We start from the raw sequence: 19,556 nt of genomic DNA on the forward strand, positions 1-19,556 counted from the left end.
GACAAAGACAAGACACGAGATAGAGACAAAGAGAGATATGTAAATGCATCCAGGGGGACATGCATTTGAACGAAATGCATTAGCTCACCAGGGACGTGTTTTTGTATTGTCAATATTCCTATTCTGTACACCCATTAATGGTATTTCCACCAAATGTGGTGTCAGGGAATTGTGAGCTTCTGCACATGGAAACTGACTACCATCTCGTCCTAAATTAGTTAGTTCAGTGTTGCAGACCTAAATGTACACGTATTAAGTAAATTATCAAAAGCACATACATGAACATGAACATAAATTCAAATCTTTATTATGTTCATCACATTTTGTTTAATTATTTTTTTTTAGGAGATATCTCAACAAACTCATTTTTGGGGGGTTTTTATAACCTCCCTTTTTCCATTACCTGGTATCATATTTTGACGTATTAGTATGTTTATTCTAGTGAGAGGTTTTTATGTTATTTACAGTGCTATTTGCTTGTAATGTGATTTTTATTAAATGAATAAACTAAACTGAAACTGAAACAGAAATAAGTGTGTGTATAAAAGAAATAAACTTTTCCGGGGAAATGTGGACAAACGATTTTAAAAGACTACTTTGGTCATCTACATGGGACATCTACCAGAGATGTATTGGGTTGTCATCAATATGGATATTTTACAGACAAGCAGTATTATGCCGCCATGTGTAACATTATCATACATCTAAAAGGGTCTGTGATGTCAGACTATTAAAGCAATCAGCATACAATCAATAGCAACCCAGTTTAATGTTACTCCCGCCTTGCTTTAATACATGTACTTACAACATTTGAACGGAAGACACTCCTGCAATATATGTAGTGAGCCAAATTTTTAATGGGAAACCAATTTCTCCCACATTACATGTACATGTATGTAAAGAAGCTTTTTGACCTTGACCTTAATTTTCTAGATGCTGCTACATGCGAAAACGCCAAAATAATCGTTCCAGCCGTCAAATTCTCACTAAACCAAAGTCCAGAATTTAAAGGTTATACTGACTGACTGAATCTCATCTATTACTTTGTATCTTTAGAAATACATGTATGCGAAAATTGTACCGCACCTCAGTCACACTGTCTAAACAGACATATCACCAATTCCAAAGTGACAGATTCTTGGCTATTTCAAGTATTGCAATTTTGTGTTCAGTTCGTTGTCAATCTGGGCATCATATCATGAAACCGTCACAAGTACAAGTTCATTGACAAATAATACATGCATTTTTATGAGTTGATGGTGAACTTGTACATGTACTTATAATGGTTTCATGAAACGCTGCCCAGGGACCTGTTTCACAAAGCCTTCTTTCAATGACAAATGACAAAAATCAATGGCAGATCTGCTGATAACAAATCTGAAGCAAGGATTTCAGTAGCTTATAACAAAAACTGTCACTGATGATAAGTTTTGTGAAATGGGGTCCTGGTGTCAGTCTTGTTGGTGTCTAGAAAATATGAAACTCAAAAGGCTGTGGTGTGGACACAGCTAATGAGGACCAATGAGAGAGCTAGGGGGTGGAATTACAATGTACATGAACATGAAGCAGTCTACCTAGGGTATACACAATAGGGCCATTCACACAAGAGGGGAAAAAGCGAGGTTGGGATCAAATATCACTTTTTGAATGAATACACCTGTTCACACTTGGGATGTATTGATTGAATCATTTCACTTATGCTGACCTTGATTGTGCTATAAAAAAAAGCGCTCACTTCATCAATATACAAGATGCACAGCAATCACCAATGAACGCATCACTGTTAATTCAAGAAAAGAGGGATAACATGTACATGTATATATACAATGTATGTCAACACCATCTCATCAATTTGTGAGATTTTGTTTTTTGTTTTAGTTTTGTTTAGCTTTGTTATGTTGGCTTTGATTTTTCTAATCACCCAAATAAGTGAGATCGTGATTGCGGTTAAAACATAGAGTATTTAACCTTGCTTTCTGCTGAGTGTGAACAGGCCGCGCGTGTTTTCTTACAGAGTAATACATTCTGGAAAATACAAAAGGTTGAAGTGTGGACACAGCTAATGAGGATCAATGAGAGTGGGGATGAAATTACATGAGGCAGTTGAAGGCGGAGATGCCGTGTGAAAAAGGAATAACACATGAGTAGAAGGCTTTCAGCTTCACAAACATGCCACCTTCAATGTTGGTATAAAGGTGACGGATAATGATGGCTGAAGGTAGGGTGACGGGATGGATGTTAGGTGGATGAAGGGTGGGAGTGAAGAGTAGAGGGGATGGGGGGGGGGGGTATAGACACCACGTACAAATAAAGGAACGGTTCTCCTGATACAAATCTGATACAAAACAATATACTATTGACTCTTCATCATTATCATCATCACCAGCATCATCCTCATCATTAACATCACCATCGATCATCATCATCATCATCACCATCATCAACACCCTCTTCATTGTCATCACCATCATCGTCACCATCAGTACAACCACCACCATCACCACCACTACAATCATCATCATCATCATCACCATCACCACCACCACCACCACCACCACCACCACCACCACCACCACCACCAACACCACCACTACCACCACCACCACCACCACCATCATCACCATCATTATCATCGTCATTATCATCATCATTAACATCATCATCATCATAACATCATCATCATCATCATCATCATCATCATCATCATCATCATCATCGTCGTCGTCGTCATCATCATCATCATTAACATCACCTTCTCACCATCATCACCATCTCACCATCATCACCATCAACACCTTTCATCTTCATCACCATCGACGTCATCATGATCATGACCATCATCACCACCCTCACACTCATCATAATCAGCCTCATCGCCTCTATGATCATGGTACCCACCTGTATATCAGCATGAAAGGTGTCCGACTTGAACTTGCCGATGATCGAGTTCACATGTACGTACATCCCATCCACTACTCTCTCTGGAAACCCGTATTTACTAGTTGCTCTGAAAGTTAATGAAATTTTGGCTTTGAAAAGAAAACATTTTCTTTCCCTTTGGTCAACACTTTCAGTTCACTATACAGTTTAAAGAACCAAAGTGTGACAGTATCTGACAGTTTTTCATTGTGAAAAGTATGTCTTTTCAACTTAAAGTTCAAAATGGTTTAGTACCTTTAAATTCCATACTACAGAAAGAACATTGTATGTAATGCAATCCTAAATATTTTTCTTTTAATATACAAGTCTGTGAGCATGGTTGCATATCTAGGGTAATTCATTTACAGTAAATTCAAACTTACAAATAAAGCCAACCATTCCTAAAAAATAATGCCATCTTTCTTTATGATAAACGTACACAAAATCATTCTTTCATTGTATTCTAATCAGCTGCCGAATAGAATACCGGTACATACATGTAGAGTATTGAGGGTAGGGATTTATGTTGTCTTTTAACTCAAGGGTGATAGTGAGCATTAAAAAAAAAAAAGGTTTTTTGTTTTCCCCTCAACCACGCCCCCCCTTGAGTAAAAAAAAAAAAAAGAGGATTCGCGGGGAAAAAAATGGCATCTAACAACATTCCCCCCTTTCAAGTAAGAAAATTGGGGGAAAAAATAGGGCAAAATAGGGATAAATAGAGAAAATAAGAGGGAAATCGGGAAAATCAGGATAAACAAAGGGAAGAAGAAAAAAATTGGTAAAAAAAAAAAAAAAAAATCTGGATTTTTTTTTTTTTTTTTTTAAATCGGGAAGAAAAGAAAAAAATCGGCAAAAATAAAAAAAATCGGGAAACCGATTTAAATTGGGTTTTTATCAGGCCTGTAACTGCAACCTATTGTTCACTACAGATTTCTTTTGATTTTGCAAGAGACTATTATGAATCTACATGTATCTAGCTGTATATCTCATCTATCTTTCTTATTTCCTGCATAAATTTGTATCATGTGAAACAAAAAGATAATTTCGTTGAAAATAGCAAGACAGGAAAGAAAATAAGGTACCCTCGATTCCATCTCCATGTACATTGTATTTTATTTGCATCTGTGCTGTATTTCTGATTTTTATCTGTATATATTGCTTTTATTGGAATTTAATCAAATTGAACTTGAACTTGAACTTGAACTGGAGAGAAGCACTTACAATTGCAGAGCTTGCTTGTTCTCCGTCTTCCTGAGATCCCGACAAGTCTCCATTTCTAGTTCAACCTGGTCCAGGTACTGAAAGAACAAAATACATAGTACTATGAAACCTGTGTACATATTGTATACTTACATGTATCTATATTTACAGTAGGTTAGGTATCATAATTATGAATAAGACTAACTAGACTAACTGAATATTACTATCCTCATCCATTTCGACACTTTCTCTCTTATCTCTCTCTCTCTCCTACTTTCCATTTATTTCCATTTCTCTTTCTCTCTCCTGTGCCTCCACTTTCTCTCTCCCCTTCCCCTTTCTCTCTCTCTCTCTCTCTCTCTCTCTCTCTCTCTCTCTCTCCCTTCTGCCTCCTCTTTCTCACCTCTTCTACTCATACTCATAGTCATACTCTCAAATACTTTCTCTAACAATCATTCAAATCCCAACACCAAAAGATACCCTCCGGATATGGAATGAATTACAGAGCGCCTAAACAAGGACTAACCTGAAACCGAAACACCCCATTTTACTCCACTTTCAATTAGTATTTAAAATGAAGAGCGGGAAATGGTATGCAGTCGGATAATCTTTCTGCAGTATTTCTTCAAGTAAGAACTGAACTCATGCCCTAGCTGTTTCATGACATTTTTTTTTCCCAGAACAGTATCTATTTCTTTAAAATTTGGTCACATCCAATCAAATACATTTATTTCAATTATTTATCAAAACAGTTAATGTAATTCAGTGCTACACTTGTAACCCGCAAATGTTAAATTTGTTAATATTGTCAAAGCAAAATTTTCACAAGACATTCTAACTTCTTACATATTTTTTCTTTCTCTTTCTTTCCTTATACCTTCTTTTTTGTTGGGTGGTGTAGAGATTTTGTGGAAAAATGTTTAGAGCTAAACTGCTCTACCTTTTTTTTGCTCTGTTGAACAACGCACATGCTCATACCCAATAACGATCTGCTCCAAACATACTTAAGATCCGACCATGATTATACTTAATACAAGTACCAGCTTGTTCTTCACTAATGATTAGTGACATGATAAAACAACAGGGCGCATGTGGTATACGTGTCAACCCATTATCTCCAGACGATGAGAAATTAAAAACTCATTAATATAAGATATCAAAGTGCTTAAATTATCCAGAACTGCAAGCATGTTTACTATCGGTGTTTGCATATGATATCAATGTTTGAATAATACAAACACAATAACAATAACAAGCACAAATCATTCTCTTTTGCCTTTGGATTAAAAAAATATATATCAATCAACCTATTATCTCCAGACAGTGAGAAATTAAAAACTCATTCATTTATAAAAAGATCAAAGTGCTTAAAATATCCATAACTGCAAACACATGTACCATCAATATTTGCACATGATATCAGGGTTTCCAGACACTTAACAAACACAAAGCATTCTCTTTTGCCTTCTGATTTAGCACGAAATATTAATCAAATAGACTATTAAACCATCATAAATATAATATGTCCTTTATAATATTATACAACATACATGTAAGTCTTAGAAAAATTATGAAAGATTGCTTGTAGGCTTGTAGACACAACCTGTCTGGACACACAACTTACACAGTGAAACCTGTCACAGTGGCCATTTGTCAAATACAAGGAACCTGCCTATAGTGGTCACTCAATGTGTATTTCTCACTTATGGAGGGGAAAAAAATGAGTCCAGAACCTGTCTACAAAGGCCACCTGTCGACCACCTGTGCCTCAACACCGCAACACTGATGATAGATAGGCACTCACATTGTAAATCTATAATAATATTAATGAATACATGTACATGTACCTACCAAACATATTGGATGTGTCTTTAGCTTTGTCCATGGAATCTGAATAAAGAAGTAAAAAGAGAAAATAAAGAGAACATTTAATAATTTAATTTACATGATATTTCAAGCTTTTCAAAATTCAAAAACTGATTATACATGTACATAAATGTACAATTATCCAAATTCAGCTGACATAGCACCAACTCATGTATGGACCATGTCATAGACTATCCTACTGACATACAAACAAATTAACGCAATATAATTTTGATCATATAGTCTTTTGGTACAGGCATTCATTTATTTAAAAGAAGAACAAAAAAGGTTACATCATATAAAACATATCCAGGGGGGTTCCCCCTATAAAGCAATACAGCACATGTGGTGTTCATAAACATCTTAAAATTGATGTTCACCCAGTCTGTTTCTAATTCACACCCATGCATTTAAAGTGACCTTTCCGACCCTATATCATCTATTTAGAGCCAAAAGGGCATTCATTTATAGAGTCAATATCTGTCTGCTCCTTGGCAGGTAAATAGATTGGATCAATTGAAGACGTCTGCCTGAGCTATTAAGCGCGCTAATAAGCTTGAGATATCCCAGACTATACTATTGAGCAGTCAGTGACATAAAGACGTAACTCCCTTTTGGCCATTTTGAGAAAAAGTGGTTTAAAGTCACAGAGCACTTGGGCCTTAAGGAGTTAAGTCTATGTTTCACTAGCCATTGACTTCAATGGGGTGTTGGGTGGAGTTTATAAGATGTTGTGTTTCCTGGAAAGCCCACATTTTTCTGAACATTTTGATATCAAATACCGGTAATCATTTTGGCGAAATATGGAGTTACGTCTTTATGTCACTGAACCCTCAATATGAATGATCTTGATTGCTTATCACTGCATTCAAGTGAGATGTACAACTCTATACTGTAGGTAGGTAAGGAGGTAGGGATCAGGGTGGATTCACAATTAATAGCAACCCCACTGGCAAGCCGTGACAGGCCAATTTTTTAGCTCATGGGTTGACATCTTTCAACCAGAGCAGCGCAGCAAAACGCTAGCCACTGATCAAAATGACCAAAGCAGTCCAAACTGTGTACATTCAGTCAATGAGATTGATTGTTCTGACATCAGCTTACATTTTTATATTGCATTTGGATGTCTAAACCCACCCATCAACTGATTCTGACGGAAAAAATCAATACAAATCTTGTGTCATCTTCCGCTTTCGTTTCACGAAAGGCCGTGTAACATGACAACCCGACCGGACGCAATGACCCGATGATTCCAAGTAGGCCCTTTCCAAATATGTCAGATACACTGTACATGACTGATGACAAGTAGAAAGGGCTGATATTTCTGCACACACTGCATCCATTTTTGTTTCATGACTACAGCTTTATTGCGTTCGATGCCAGGAATTTTAAAAAGGAAAATAAGATTTAAATTCCTTAAATTGGCAACACATTGAGAGATTCAAAATCTTTGTATTTTTTAAAATCAGAATTGACAATTTTTACAACTTTTTGATGACATTATTGCCCACATTGTTTTCAGAGACATTACAGTTAACCAATGTTGCAATGAGAAAAAAAAGGTATTATTGTTGCCTATTGAAGAACAATATGTGATCAATATAGCCCTAAAAATCAAATCCTGACTTGGAAGAGATCTATAATGTAAACTGTCTGCAGTATAATGTAATCAATATACATGTACATGAATGCATACAGCTCTGAAATGGAATTTGAAATGATTTGTCTGGTGCAGTCAATGAGGTACCCCCAACCCCATGTGTTCAAAATAATTGCCAACAGGGAAAAAGTTAATATTTATTTTTCGGGGGCTACTTTTCAACCTTGCCTGCATGAAAATAACATTCTAAAATTTGTTTTGCATTGAGCTCTATACAAATTTAAGGGGGCTCTTTTAGGCATTTTGGGGGCTATTTCACCCTGAGCCCCCGTGTATTTTTTCACTGATTGCCAATGATCTTTACTAAGCAAATATATTGCTAATACATGAAAGCCATTTATTCATAAGCACCATATTATTTTGGTATCTGTATGTGCTCATACAGTATACTGCACAGTATGTATTACATTGTATGTCAAGTGCACTTTTTACTAACACTTTTACTTTAATGTAAACACTTTCATTTCAGCCTTAGGCTGCAGACCATGTACATGTACAACCTGTACATGTATATTTTATGTCACTGAATGTTTGATTGTTGAAATAAACCTTGTATTAAATTGGATTAAAATTGAAATCTGATTTAATTGATTTGCATTGAATTCTTGTTCATTGAAGTTCTATATTTAGATGTGTGTTTTTTGTTATCAGTATTAAAGATTTCACTGTGGGAGATGTTCACATATTTTCCACATCTGTTTGGCATCTAAGCTTCCATACACAGTTAATATCTCAATTCTAATTAATGATTTCCTTAGCATTTCAATCATCACATTATCATAATGATGATTAAACATTAAAAGTGCAGCGTAAAACGCATGGACACATACAACAATGTATAATCGGCAACATGCACATACTCATGCCTACATTGCTCCTGAGTGTGTGTTATGATTTGGAGTGCAATCTTGTCATCGCTAGCATACCTGTGCAAATTCCATACAGGGTTAATATCTCAATTCTAATTAATGATTTCCACAGCATTTCAATCATCACATTATCATAATGATGATTAAACATTAAAAGTGCACATCGTAAAGTGCATGGGCACATTCTATACAGCAATGTATAATTGGCAACATGCACACACCCATGCCAGCATTAATTGCTTCTAGAGGGTGTGTTATGATTTGGAGTGCAATCTTGTCATCGCTAGCATACCTGTGCAAAGTTCATGCGATATGAAAACACCACAGAGTGCCTACAGGTCGACTGCCATGATGAATGTTTATTTATGACACAGTGTGCTTCAGTTGGAATACTTACAATTGTACAGCATACATAATCATATGAAACAAGCTTTTGGGGGAGATTGGTACACTTTTAACATTCATGACATGATGAGAGAGAGAGAGAGAGAGAGAGAGAGAGAGAAGAATAGAGCTACAAATCACTTGAATGTTATAGATGAACACTGACTAGGCTTTGGTTAGGTGGATTGTATGCAGCACTGCGAGTCAATAGGAATGGATGACTATTTTTTTTGGGGGGGGGATATTGGTAGTTTTGGTACACTTTAACATTCATGACATATCCAGTCAGAGAGAGAGAGAGAGAGAGAGAGAGAGAGAGAGAAGGAGAAGAATAGAGCTACAAATCACTTGAATATTATAGATGAAGACTAGGCTTTTCAGTGCAGTGGATTGTATAGAGCACTGCGATTATAGAAATTGATTTTAGAAATATGGCTGCAGGGGCATGTTGAAGTCTCATTAAATTTGTTTCTTTTCACCAAATAAATTCTTTATTATTATGGACAGTAAAACTTGAATCATGAATCTTGTACACATACACATACATGTACACCCATCTGTGCTTCAAGCCATTCCATTTTATACTCATGTATGAACATTTGTACACCGTGTAATTCACTATTTATATGTACCACACTGTACACCTACAGTATACATGAATTGCCCATGGTCTTCAGTCTACAATTGTCTATAGACTGGGTAAAACTCATTGGTAATATGGTATTTTGTATGGAGTTTCTGTACATAATTACCTCTTTAATACTTGTATGTTTATGAGATTGTGGTTAATGAGGATTTGGAGGTCTCACCACAATGTTTATAATCACGTAGCAATTTGCGATAAATCACCTAACCAATGAATCACACAGATCAGTGACAACTACCGGTAACCATAAATCTAACAAATTCAACAATGCCACACACTATAAAAGGAAAATCCTTGATAGCAAAGCAGAAAAATCAGAGAAAAGCAAAAAAAATCATAAGAATGCAGACAAATCAGAGAGGTAGACTGGTGAGCTTTGGATGAAATTTGACCAAAAATGAGAAAGTTATGATTTTTGAAGAACTTGTAATCACCATAGTTATGGGCTCTGCAAATTGGCTGAATTGGGCATGACTTTGTGATGTAGTGCTGGACAAATTCCCTTAAAAAAAATGTATGACTATTAAATGACTAATGACTAAGCAAAATATAGTAAGATATATATGCTATCAATGACACATTTTGAGTAGTGCTCCAAGCGAGAAAGCACTTAGGAGAAAAGAGAAATAAATTATATTTGTGTAAACTACGAATGGGAGAGTTATACGACACTAAGTGACAATCCACTGACCAAACTGCCAATTTGACATTTGCATAGACTTTAATAGTAATCTCATATTTCAAACATATAAATGAACTTTTTAATATTGCAAGGGCATGGATTGCCCTTTAAAGCTTATCAACACTAGTGTGGCTAGGAGGGATTAGACCACACAGCGAGGTCACTGACAGGTGGCTATCTCATCAACTAAGCTCTCAAATAACATAAGAAATAGACGATCATGGGGGACCAACAGGCACCGATTGGGGAAGTTTTCTATATAGAGGGAGCAAGTACATGTAGCTACAAGTAGGACAGTGGGGCTTTAGTATTGATAATCACAGCACTATGAAGATTGTAAAAGATTAAGGCATTACGCCTACATACACTGCAGTACCTGCAATTTTTATGTGTGAAATTCATCTGCACAGGGTTAATCTATCCCATGGTTGTGATTAAAAAACATCAAAATTATTATTAAATGAAATGCTGTTTTAAAAAAACATTCAAAATGCAACATGTGCGACAGCTTAGGTTGTACCTTTTCAATGTACTGACAAATAGGGCAAACATACATGTGCATGTTTGTTGTCTAAAATACAGCATGTGCATACTTCAACAAGGCTCATATTATCAAAAGTTTTGAAGACTTCATGATTTTAAACAGGATCATCCCAGCAGACCAACAGTCCACAAGATTGACAATATTTGTTTAGTGAAACTCCTACATGTACACTGTAGGAAAGTTGTGCAGATGATGATTGAGATCAACATACATGTACATGTATATCAGTCTCAGGGGCTTTATCCTCTTAGGCCGGCGGTATCTCTAGAACTCTCGAATAACTTTTCAGAAGGTCCAGAAGGTCCAAAAGGAGAGAGACGGGGTGGACAAAGATTTTACTCCACCGGTCTTTTAATTTAAGCATGTGTGGAATTATGTTCAGGTCAAAATAAATTCCATTTTTTTTTTTTTTTTTTAATGCACATACAATTTATAACACACATGTCTATGGGGTACTTTAAATCATGTTTTAATATAAAATAAAGCAAATTGTAAACACTTTTAAAAAATGTAGCAGTAATTTCCTCTTTTATTAACCAGTCCCTCGAAATGCCTCCTTTCATTAATTGCATACATATACTGTACATATACGCTATGTTACCATCTTCAGTAGATAGCTGTACAAGATCGTTCAAAATGTTATATTTAGTTTCTCTAAATTCTCTTTATAGTTAACATTCACAGAGAATTTACACTTTAATAGAAGTCTTATAATTGTGTATCAAATGATGGTATCATTTGTAGATGTATAAAATGTATGATGTACATGTATTGTACGAGACTGAATAAATCAACAAATGCATTTTAAAAGGAATTTGATGTTATGTTTTCTTTCAAATAGATGTCGAATGCTTGCTCTCTCTCTCTTTCTCTTTCTCTCTTTCTCTCTCTCTCACTCTCATCACACCATTACAACACATTTAATCTCCTGTTGTTTCCCAATTCTCTGCAGACGAGCCCTCCCGCTCACTAGAAAGAGAGAGAGCTCACAACACGTAGAAACCGCATCAAATCTGACACCGTTTGGAATCGTCTCGGCGGCACTCATTCCTCTAAATATATCCCTCCCCGGTGTATTGGCTATACCAGGGACCAATGCAGCGCAGCCGTACGCATACAAGCACATTATAATATCATGTTCTTAATCACACGCACAGCTCATAGTTTGCATGCTTAAACCCTTGCCAATCATAGCGCATAAAACAAGGTTTGAATTCTGAGACTAAATCCTGTATCCCATTGGACCTGTGTGATAGCAGCTCCCGACTTCTGTAGAGGTGTTGTGGTCTAGTGGATAAGTCATCTGACTGCAGATCACAAGGTACGGGGTTCAAATCCCAGTCCGGTAATAGCGTCCCTTGGCAAGATGTTAATCTACATTTGCCACTCTCCACCCAGGTGTTTCAAAATGGGCACCCGGTACGATGCGAAATTTAATGTAGTTTGCTCAGCATTGTGAGCGTCTGTTAAATGCCTGGCTGGTATGCTCCCCAGGGAGTGGAGAATGTGCATACATTGTATGCAGGCAAGCCTGAATCCGATTACCGGAGTAATAATATATATCTGTAAAGCGCGTAGAGACATCGATGTAAAGTGCTTTATAAAAGCGAAATATATAATTTCACACAGTCAGCCGAGAGCTTAGTTAGGTTTCACTCACGATGACATACATGTACTGTGATGACGTGACAAGTAAAAGCCTGTACTCGGAGACTAGGTGCAGCAGACTTCTCGGTCGTCAGCTATCAAGAAAATTCTTGACAGGAATGAATTATCGATGAATAGCCCTCACAAGGGAGCGTGTGTGGTCTTATAATGAGATCACTTGATATTTAATGTCTGCTTGTTAAACCTTTATTGTGCCATCAACATCATCGGAAGTAGGATTTTGCAAAACAAATTTCTAATATGATTCTCTTGTTCTTGTTTTCATTGCTGATGATGATCTAAATGCATATAGGGTATTAAGGGCTATTATGAAAGAGTGTTCCAGACTTGCAGGGTATCCAACTTTGGGTCAATACCTTTTACCTGATTTAACTTGTTTTATGATTTAAAAAAATTTAATTCTAAAAAATTAGATGCAATCCTTAAAAAAATTGTTAATTCTAAAAAAAAATTGATGCAATCTTTAAAAAAATTGCTTGTTTATAAGGAAAAAAAACCAGTACTAAAAAGAAAATAAAGAGGTAATTCATGCACAACACATATTTAACCACCACCAATACATCTTATTACAAAATATTCCAAGGAGTATTAGTTTTTGCAAGATGAATTTATTCCCGAAACTCACAGACATTAAAGCAGAAAAAAATATTCCAATATAATATATTAATTGAAAAATGCATGTTTTTTTCTTGTCAACGAAATGATAATCTCTGACTGTTGGAGCCTCTTCCATTTTATTTCTCCCACTGCCAAATTTCCATCTTATTTTATTTCCTCCCACCTTCAACCTAAATATGGTACAATATGTGTATAGAGGTTGCTAAAAACAACTTTCTAATTTCTAATTTTGGAGGGAAAATAGTCACAAAATGTTTACCCAAGGGAGAAATCTCTGAGATATTGAGTTTTGAAATGTCACTGGTTCACTCATCGAATACAGTTCAGTATCTTGATAAATAAAAACATATTTGTTATTTAAATGATAAGTACTAGCGATGAAAATTGGAGTAGAATACTGTATGTTAAAGGTCAGTTGCCTGAGGTAGAATAACAAAACATTATTAACATAAATGTAGTTCAAAGAAAGGATGAAGACAGAAAAAAACGCACAAGATTGGAAGCAAAAGTAACATGTAGAAAGTCATACTATGTACATGCCCAGACCTTGCATATGGGGGGGGGGGGGTAGGGGAGAGGGGGGAGGTGAGAGGGAAGGGAGTGAGAGACAGAAAGAGAGAGGGAGGGAGAGAGAGAGAGAGAGGGAGGGAGGTGGAGGGAGGGAGGGAGGAGGGAGGGAGGGAGGAGGGAGGGAGGGAGGGAGACACACAGAGAGATAAGACAGAGACAGAAAATAAAATAGAGACACAATCAGAGAAAAAGCTTGGGCAAATTAATTTTACTAGATATACATGTACATGTAACCTTTTCCAATGAATCATTTTTCACCAATGCCAGAAAACCTAATTTGGACAGGAGATTCATTAATTCCACCCACTAGTATCTCTTACCCACATCACGCTCGTCAACATGTTTTTCAACCCGATTTTTGGATTTGGAGTTAATCTCATCAGCCGAGCTATTATCTTGTGCAACCATATTTAAAAAACAAGTATCATATATACATTGATCTACATGTACATTAGATGTAAATATAGCCTGTATAAATTGAAAATATATTTAAATTTGATCATGAATTCCTCCAAAAAGTAAAATCTTTGAGTGACCGGTTTTACCATACTCATTGTCCCCAATAGACTGTAGTGTTATGAAAACCGTTAGGAAAACAAATTCTGAAATTTCTTATTCCAATCGTAGATATCTTGATAATTAGACAGGCGACTGGCTTTTAAAAGTCATGGGATCCATGTATGACCTAAATGTTTATGATTATGATTACTGCATTATGAGCTAAATGCAGGATTTTTTTTTAAGAATCTGAGGCAAAGTTACCAAACCCCTTTAATCTTTATTCCATGTGCATATGTACATGTACAGGTAGTAATAGCATTACGCAGTGTGCCTCACAGATGGTCGACACTAGAGTTACAAAGTACAGTGAGACTCTGTGTAGGGCATTTGTATAATACAGTGTGCAGGTAAATATGGCACACCTGTAAAGTGCATCAGGGGAATATTTGAGAAATATTCAGTTAACAAGATACATTAATCTGATCTAAGGAGACACGAACGAACGAACGAACAATTAAATTATTCATAATCCTTGTAAACTATTTCATGTTTTGGTGTTGAGAATGAAGGGTCGACGGGTTGAATTAGGGCCTTTGTCGAATACTCTTATATGTCACATTCTCAAGAAATATAAATTGGGATGAATGAATTTCTTGTTCACATACATACTTTTTAATAATTAAAAGTTACACAACTTGTTAATTAAGGGTATGGATACTTCAGTTGTTAATGTGTAGCTATTTTACAACAGACAGGGAACTACACCTGTACATGTATGTATGTACACAAATGTGTGATGTACAAGTAGGAACTACAACATCCAAACATGTACACTGTACATACAGTACGTCTTCACGTATTAAAATGATTGTTATTATTATTATTCATTGTCATTAATATCATTATACTACCTTCATAAATTAAAGGTCAAGTTTAAAGTATTGTGACATACTATCAAGAATTACTTGGCACTTGGCAGAAAAGAAAAAAAAAAAAAAAAATTGCCCCTGTATTTACAGATTATATAAAAATGTAAACAGAATTACAGATATACAGTAGACCAATATGTACATTCTCCAGTTGTCTTTGATCAGTCATACGCATTGTAATGCACTGTTATCATATTATCGTGCTATCATTAATATTACAGTATGAAGTACAGTATTGCTTGGAATAAAGTAGACACTCTCACACTGTGTCACGCAAGGTCAAACATTTCAACTTGAAATGACCATGGAACACAATGTTCCTGCCATTATAATGAGGGGGCATATAAATTAACACAGGCATGACAATTTTCTGCTAGTGATTGGTGCTAGACTGACATTCTCTGTGAGTTTGATCAGAACACATATTTTACAGTGTTAATGTACATTTGTGGTTTAATCAAGAAGTTACTAGCATGGTTTAATAGATCATTTTTTGTCACTGTATTCCGTTTGTTATAGCACTTTATAAGCACGGCCTTTAAATTATTTTGTATTATTATTGAAGGTAGGCCTACATATACACTGTACATCATCACGTACATGTATACATGTTCATGATAGGCTTACTACTCCAAAAGTCATTAAGAGGCCAGAAATTTGAGATGTTACGTGGAAAATCATTATTTGTGGACAATAATATGAGTCACAGATACTGAGATAGTACAGTGGTAGCATCTACTTTAACAGGTAATACAAACGAGTGGTTGACTTAACGTGTGTGTGGGAAGCTAAGAGGATGACGTGGGTTGACTCACTTTTCTCATTGCAATGCTGTTATCGAATATTGGACTCCGGTTCACAAGGACATTGATGCCTTCAAGCAATGATTAATATTTGCTCCAATTAATCATTTTTTCATCATCTTCTTCCTACCTCCTGCACTCCTCCATTAGTAATTACACCAGTTTGTAAACTTAGATTTAGTTTATACTCATCTATGCTTTTCTCTTCCCGTAATTTGACTGTTTTTTTTATTTTCATCTGATTTTTCTTCACTTGCTAGGGCTGTTGATGTACACACATGTACATGTACACTGCATGGTCATCTACATTTTTTCTCAATAATTAATTTATTTCCCTTTTTGTTTCGTTCCATATATTCAAGTATTCCTGTTTCTCTTGTTTTTCTCTGCAATGTCTTCTTAAAACTCCCCCTTTTTTTTCTCTCCCTCTCTTTCTTGATTCTCCTCCCTCTTTTCCCTCACATCCCCCTCTCTCTCTACTCCTCCTACATTTGTATCCATCTATCTCTTTATTCTGTTTCTTCTTATCCTCCTCATTCTTCTTCTTCTCCTCATCCTCCTCCTTCTTCTTCCAGCCTCTTTTTCATTTTCTTCTCTTACTACTTTAATAATCTCAATCTTATTATTCCATTTGTAATCTTCTATGTGTAGCTCCTTTAATATCTTTCATCTGCTTCTCCCTCCCCCCCCCCCCCCCCCTCCTCCTCCTCCCTCTCTCTCTCTCTCCCCCTCTCTCTTATTTTTCTGCTTCATCTTTTACTCTGTTCTCCAAGCTCCTTCTCCTTTTCTTTTCCATTTTCTTCTTCTTCATCATCATCACTGTCTTCTTCTTTTTCTTCTCTCCCTCTTCTCCTTTCTTCTCCTCTCTTCTCCTCTCCTTCTTATCTTCCTCCATCCCCCTACATGAATACACTGCTCCCCCATCCCTCCAACAGTCAATACATACAGTAATTACATCTCAACAGTTCCTGCCATTGTATTTAACCTTTATCACATCAATATACACAAGCAATCTACAGTGTACATGTACATAATGAAAAGAAGTTATGTGTCCTGAAAATGTTTGTGAGCATGGCAAACAATCGGCAATGCAATATTAACATACACATAAACATACTTGTCGCAGTGTACTACACAATATAAACTGTACATGTAGGAAGTTAATATTGACATGAGAGATAAAATAACCTGGTCAAACTCTGTTCCACTCCTTACATTCTAAGTTTAATAGGCCAATAGTTAGGACAGCTCCGATCTTATCTTCTGTATAGAACAGAAAAGACCAACAAATTAATGATTACATTCCCACAGGCTACAGTACAAACCTGTAGAATGTCCAAAGTTCAATGTACATATTCCAATATCTTAATTTTGAGTGATACTTAATGAAAAAAAGATTCTGTACAGTGAATGTACACAATCTATACGTGCAAGTATTTTTGCATTGCATCCAAGTACTGTACATGTACATGTACATGTACAATGTAGTCATAAATATGAGTGATAATGCCAACATAATGTTTAACCCATTCCCTCTACAAGAACCAGATGGCCCATGCATTAAAGATGAAGTTGAGTTCTGGTCATGCGATTGCATTGTGAAAGAAACGGTGTAGAATCGACTAGTGCTGTATTCAAACGTTTAACCGTCCGGTATCCGACCGCCCATGGCGGATTCCGTTTTCAATTGGACGGTTTCGTTTTCCGATTTTTTTTTTTTTTTTTTTTTTTTTTTAATATTTTTTTTTTAATTTTTTTTTTAATAATTTTTTTTTTTTTTTTTTAATAATTTTTTTTTTTTAAGTTTCGATTTATGCCCCTCCACCTGGCACTATGCCTGGCAATGTCTCCCAGCTCAGTAATCTGTGTGTTGACTCACCACTCCAAAACTAGAACAACACTCCAATTTGTCTGTCATCTTGGTTTGAAAGTAATCTTTGTAATAGATCTCATCATCTCAATATGTAGTTTATAATAATAATTCATCCAACTTTTACACAAGGTTCTGTCCTAGGTCCTCTACTGTTTTTAATTTACATTAATGATCTTACACATTCTTCTAAAAACAACATTGTTACTATTATTTGTGACAAGTTCACAAGCAAATGCAGAGTCGGTAAAAAAAAAAATTAAAAAAAAGATTTTTTTTTTTTTTTTTTTTTTTTTTTTTTTTTTTTTTTTTTTTTAATCGTTTAACCGAAAACCGTCCGGTTTTGACTGGCGGTTAAACGGAATTGGAGATATCCGTGATGTTACAGCACTAGAATCGACCAGAAAAGGTCCATCATCTAGCATAAGACTTTGTGTGTATTGCAAGGTTCTGGAATCATCAAAATAATAAGAAATTTGGCCAAGTCTTGGTAAAGTTACAAACACTGTACACAGAAAGATGTATATGGGACTACACGAACACGTGGCATAAAAATCCTACCCTGGATTTTTAAGATGTTACATGACATATTTAGAGTATGAAGGCATTTAAAGAGCCATGCTTTTCAGGGAACATGTCTTATCTGATGTTCTTCCAAACTTGCATAATAAGAATGAAAACGCTCACAAATTATTTTTCACCTCTTCCCAGAACTCAACCTCCTCTTTAAATCTATGGGAGAACTCAGTAGTCAATCATGTAGCAATTGTAGTAAATTGATCATGTATCAGCTGCTTTCAATTCAATGTGCATGGAAAATATTATTTCAATTTGTACAGTGTAGACCTCCCAAGAGGAAGAACAGAGTCATTTAATGAATGGCTCTGAATAGGGCAATCGAGCTGCATTGTTTAAATAATAATTTAACAGTGTATGTTGGTGCTCATTTGTATATTTTTGTATATGGAAGAAAAAGAAAAAGAAAAAAAAAACGAGACCTGTGCAAGTTTGATCTGGACTAAACAGGAAATCAGTTCTAAATATTTCTTGGATTAAATACATGTATACATCTACTCTCAACACACTTCTTCCATTCCAAGTGCAATGATTCCTTAGCCAGATGGCACAATGTCAAACAGACAAGGGCAGGAGAGACAACAAACAGAACAACAAGTCTATTTTCATGTTACTCTCGCAAGATTTGGGGGGAAATCACATAAGCCAGGGTCATGTATTTCACCCTTTCAGTTCTAATGCCAAGTATCCACATTGTATTGTAATGTTTATCTATTTTATGAGCTACATTGTACTGTACATACAGTACTTGTGCATGTCCATGGCAATATTTGTTTTCATCCTACATGTACATGAATAGTATGGGTAATATGTGTGAGAATGCTTTAAAAATATATTTCATCGGTCTCTGACATGATGTCTTGTTTCTCCTTTCACTCATGTCTGTCTCTCTGTCTGTCTCTCTGTCTCTCTGTCTCGCTCTGTCTGTCTGTCTGTCTCTGTCTGTCTGTCTCTCTCTCTTTAACTCTCTCTCTCCACATCCCACCCCTCTCTCTATTTTGTCTTCATCTCACTCACCATTATTTCCCTCCCTCCCCTTCCTCTCATTCTCTCTTCGTCCCTACCTACATGTACCCTCTCACCCCCCTCCCTCGTTGTCTAGATCTTCTTCCTTATCTCTCTCTCTCTCTCTCTCTCTCTCTCTCTCTTTCTCTCTCTCTACCCCTTTATGTGATGAAATAAAGCGTGGAGGAAATGTCACCAGACCAAAAGTCAGTTCGTCTCTAAATTCCAGTAAACCAAACAAAAATA

At 36.0% G+C, this 19,556-nt stretch overlaps 1 protein-coding gene across 3 annotated transcripts in view; it reads right to left on the reverse strand.

The window, feature by feature from the left end:
* LOC762633 (UHRF1-binding protein 1-like) overlaps positions 1–19,556 on the reverse strand; it is a 45,466-nt gene that overhangs the window by 23,219 nt on the left and 2,691 nt on the right. For all 3 annotated transcript variants that reach the window (XM_030973425.1, XM_030973435.1, XM_030973422.1), the window contains exons 3-5: positions 5,971–6,009; positions 4,141–4,217; positions 2,899–3,007 (exon numbers count right to left, since the gene is read on the reverse strand). In XM_030973425.1, the coding sequence (XP_030829285.1) occupies positions 2,899–3,007; positions 4,141–4,217; positions 5,971–6,009 (225 nt within the window). The remainder of the gene's footprint in view (positions 1–2,898; positions 3,008–4,140; positions 4,218–5,970; positions 6,010–19,556) is intronic.

This window comes from Strongylocentrotus purpuratus, unplaced genomic scaffold (assembly GCF_000002235.5).
Source record: "Strongylocentrotus purpuratus isolate Spur 01 unplaced genomic scaffold, Spur_5.0 spur5_contig_865, whole genome shotgun sequence".
Lineage (NCBI taxonomy): Eukaryota > Metazoa > Echinodermata > Echinoidea > Camarodonta > Strongylocentrotidae > Strongylocentrotus > Strongylocentrotus purpuratus.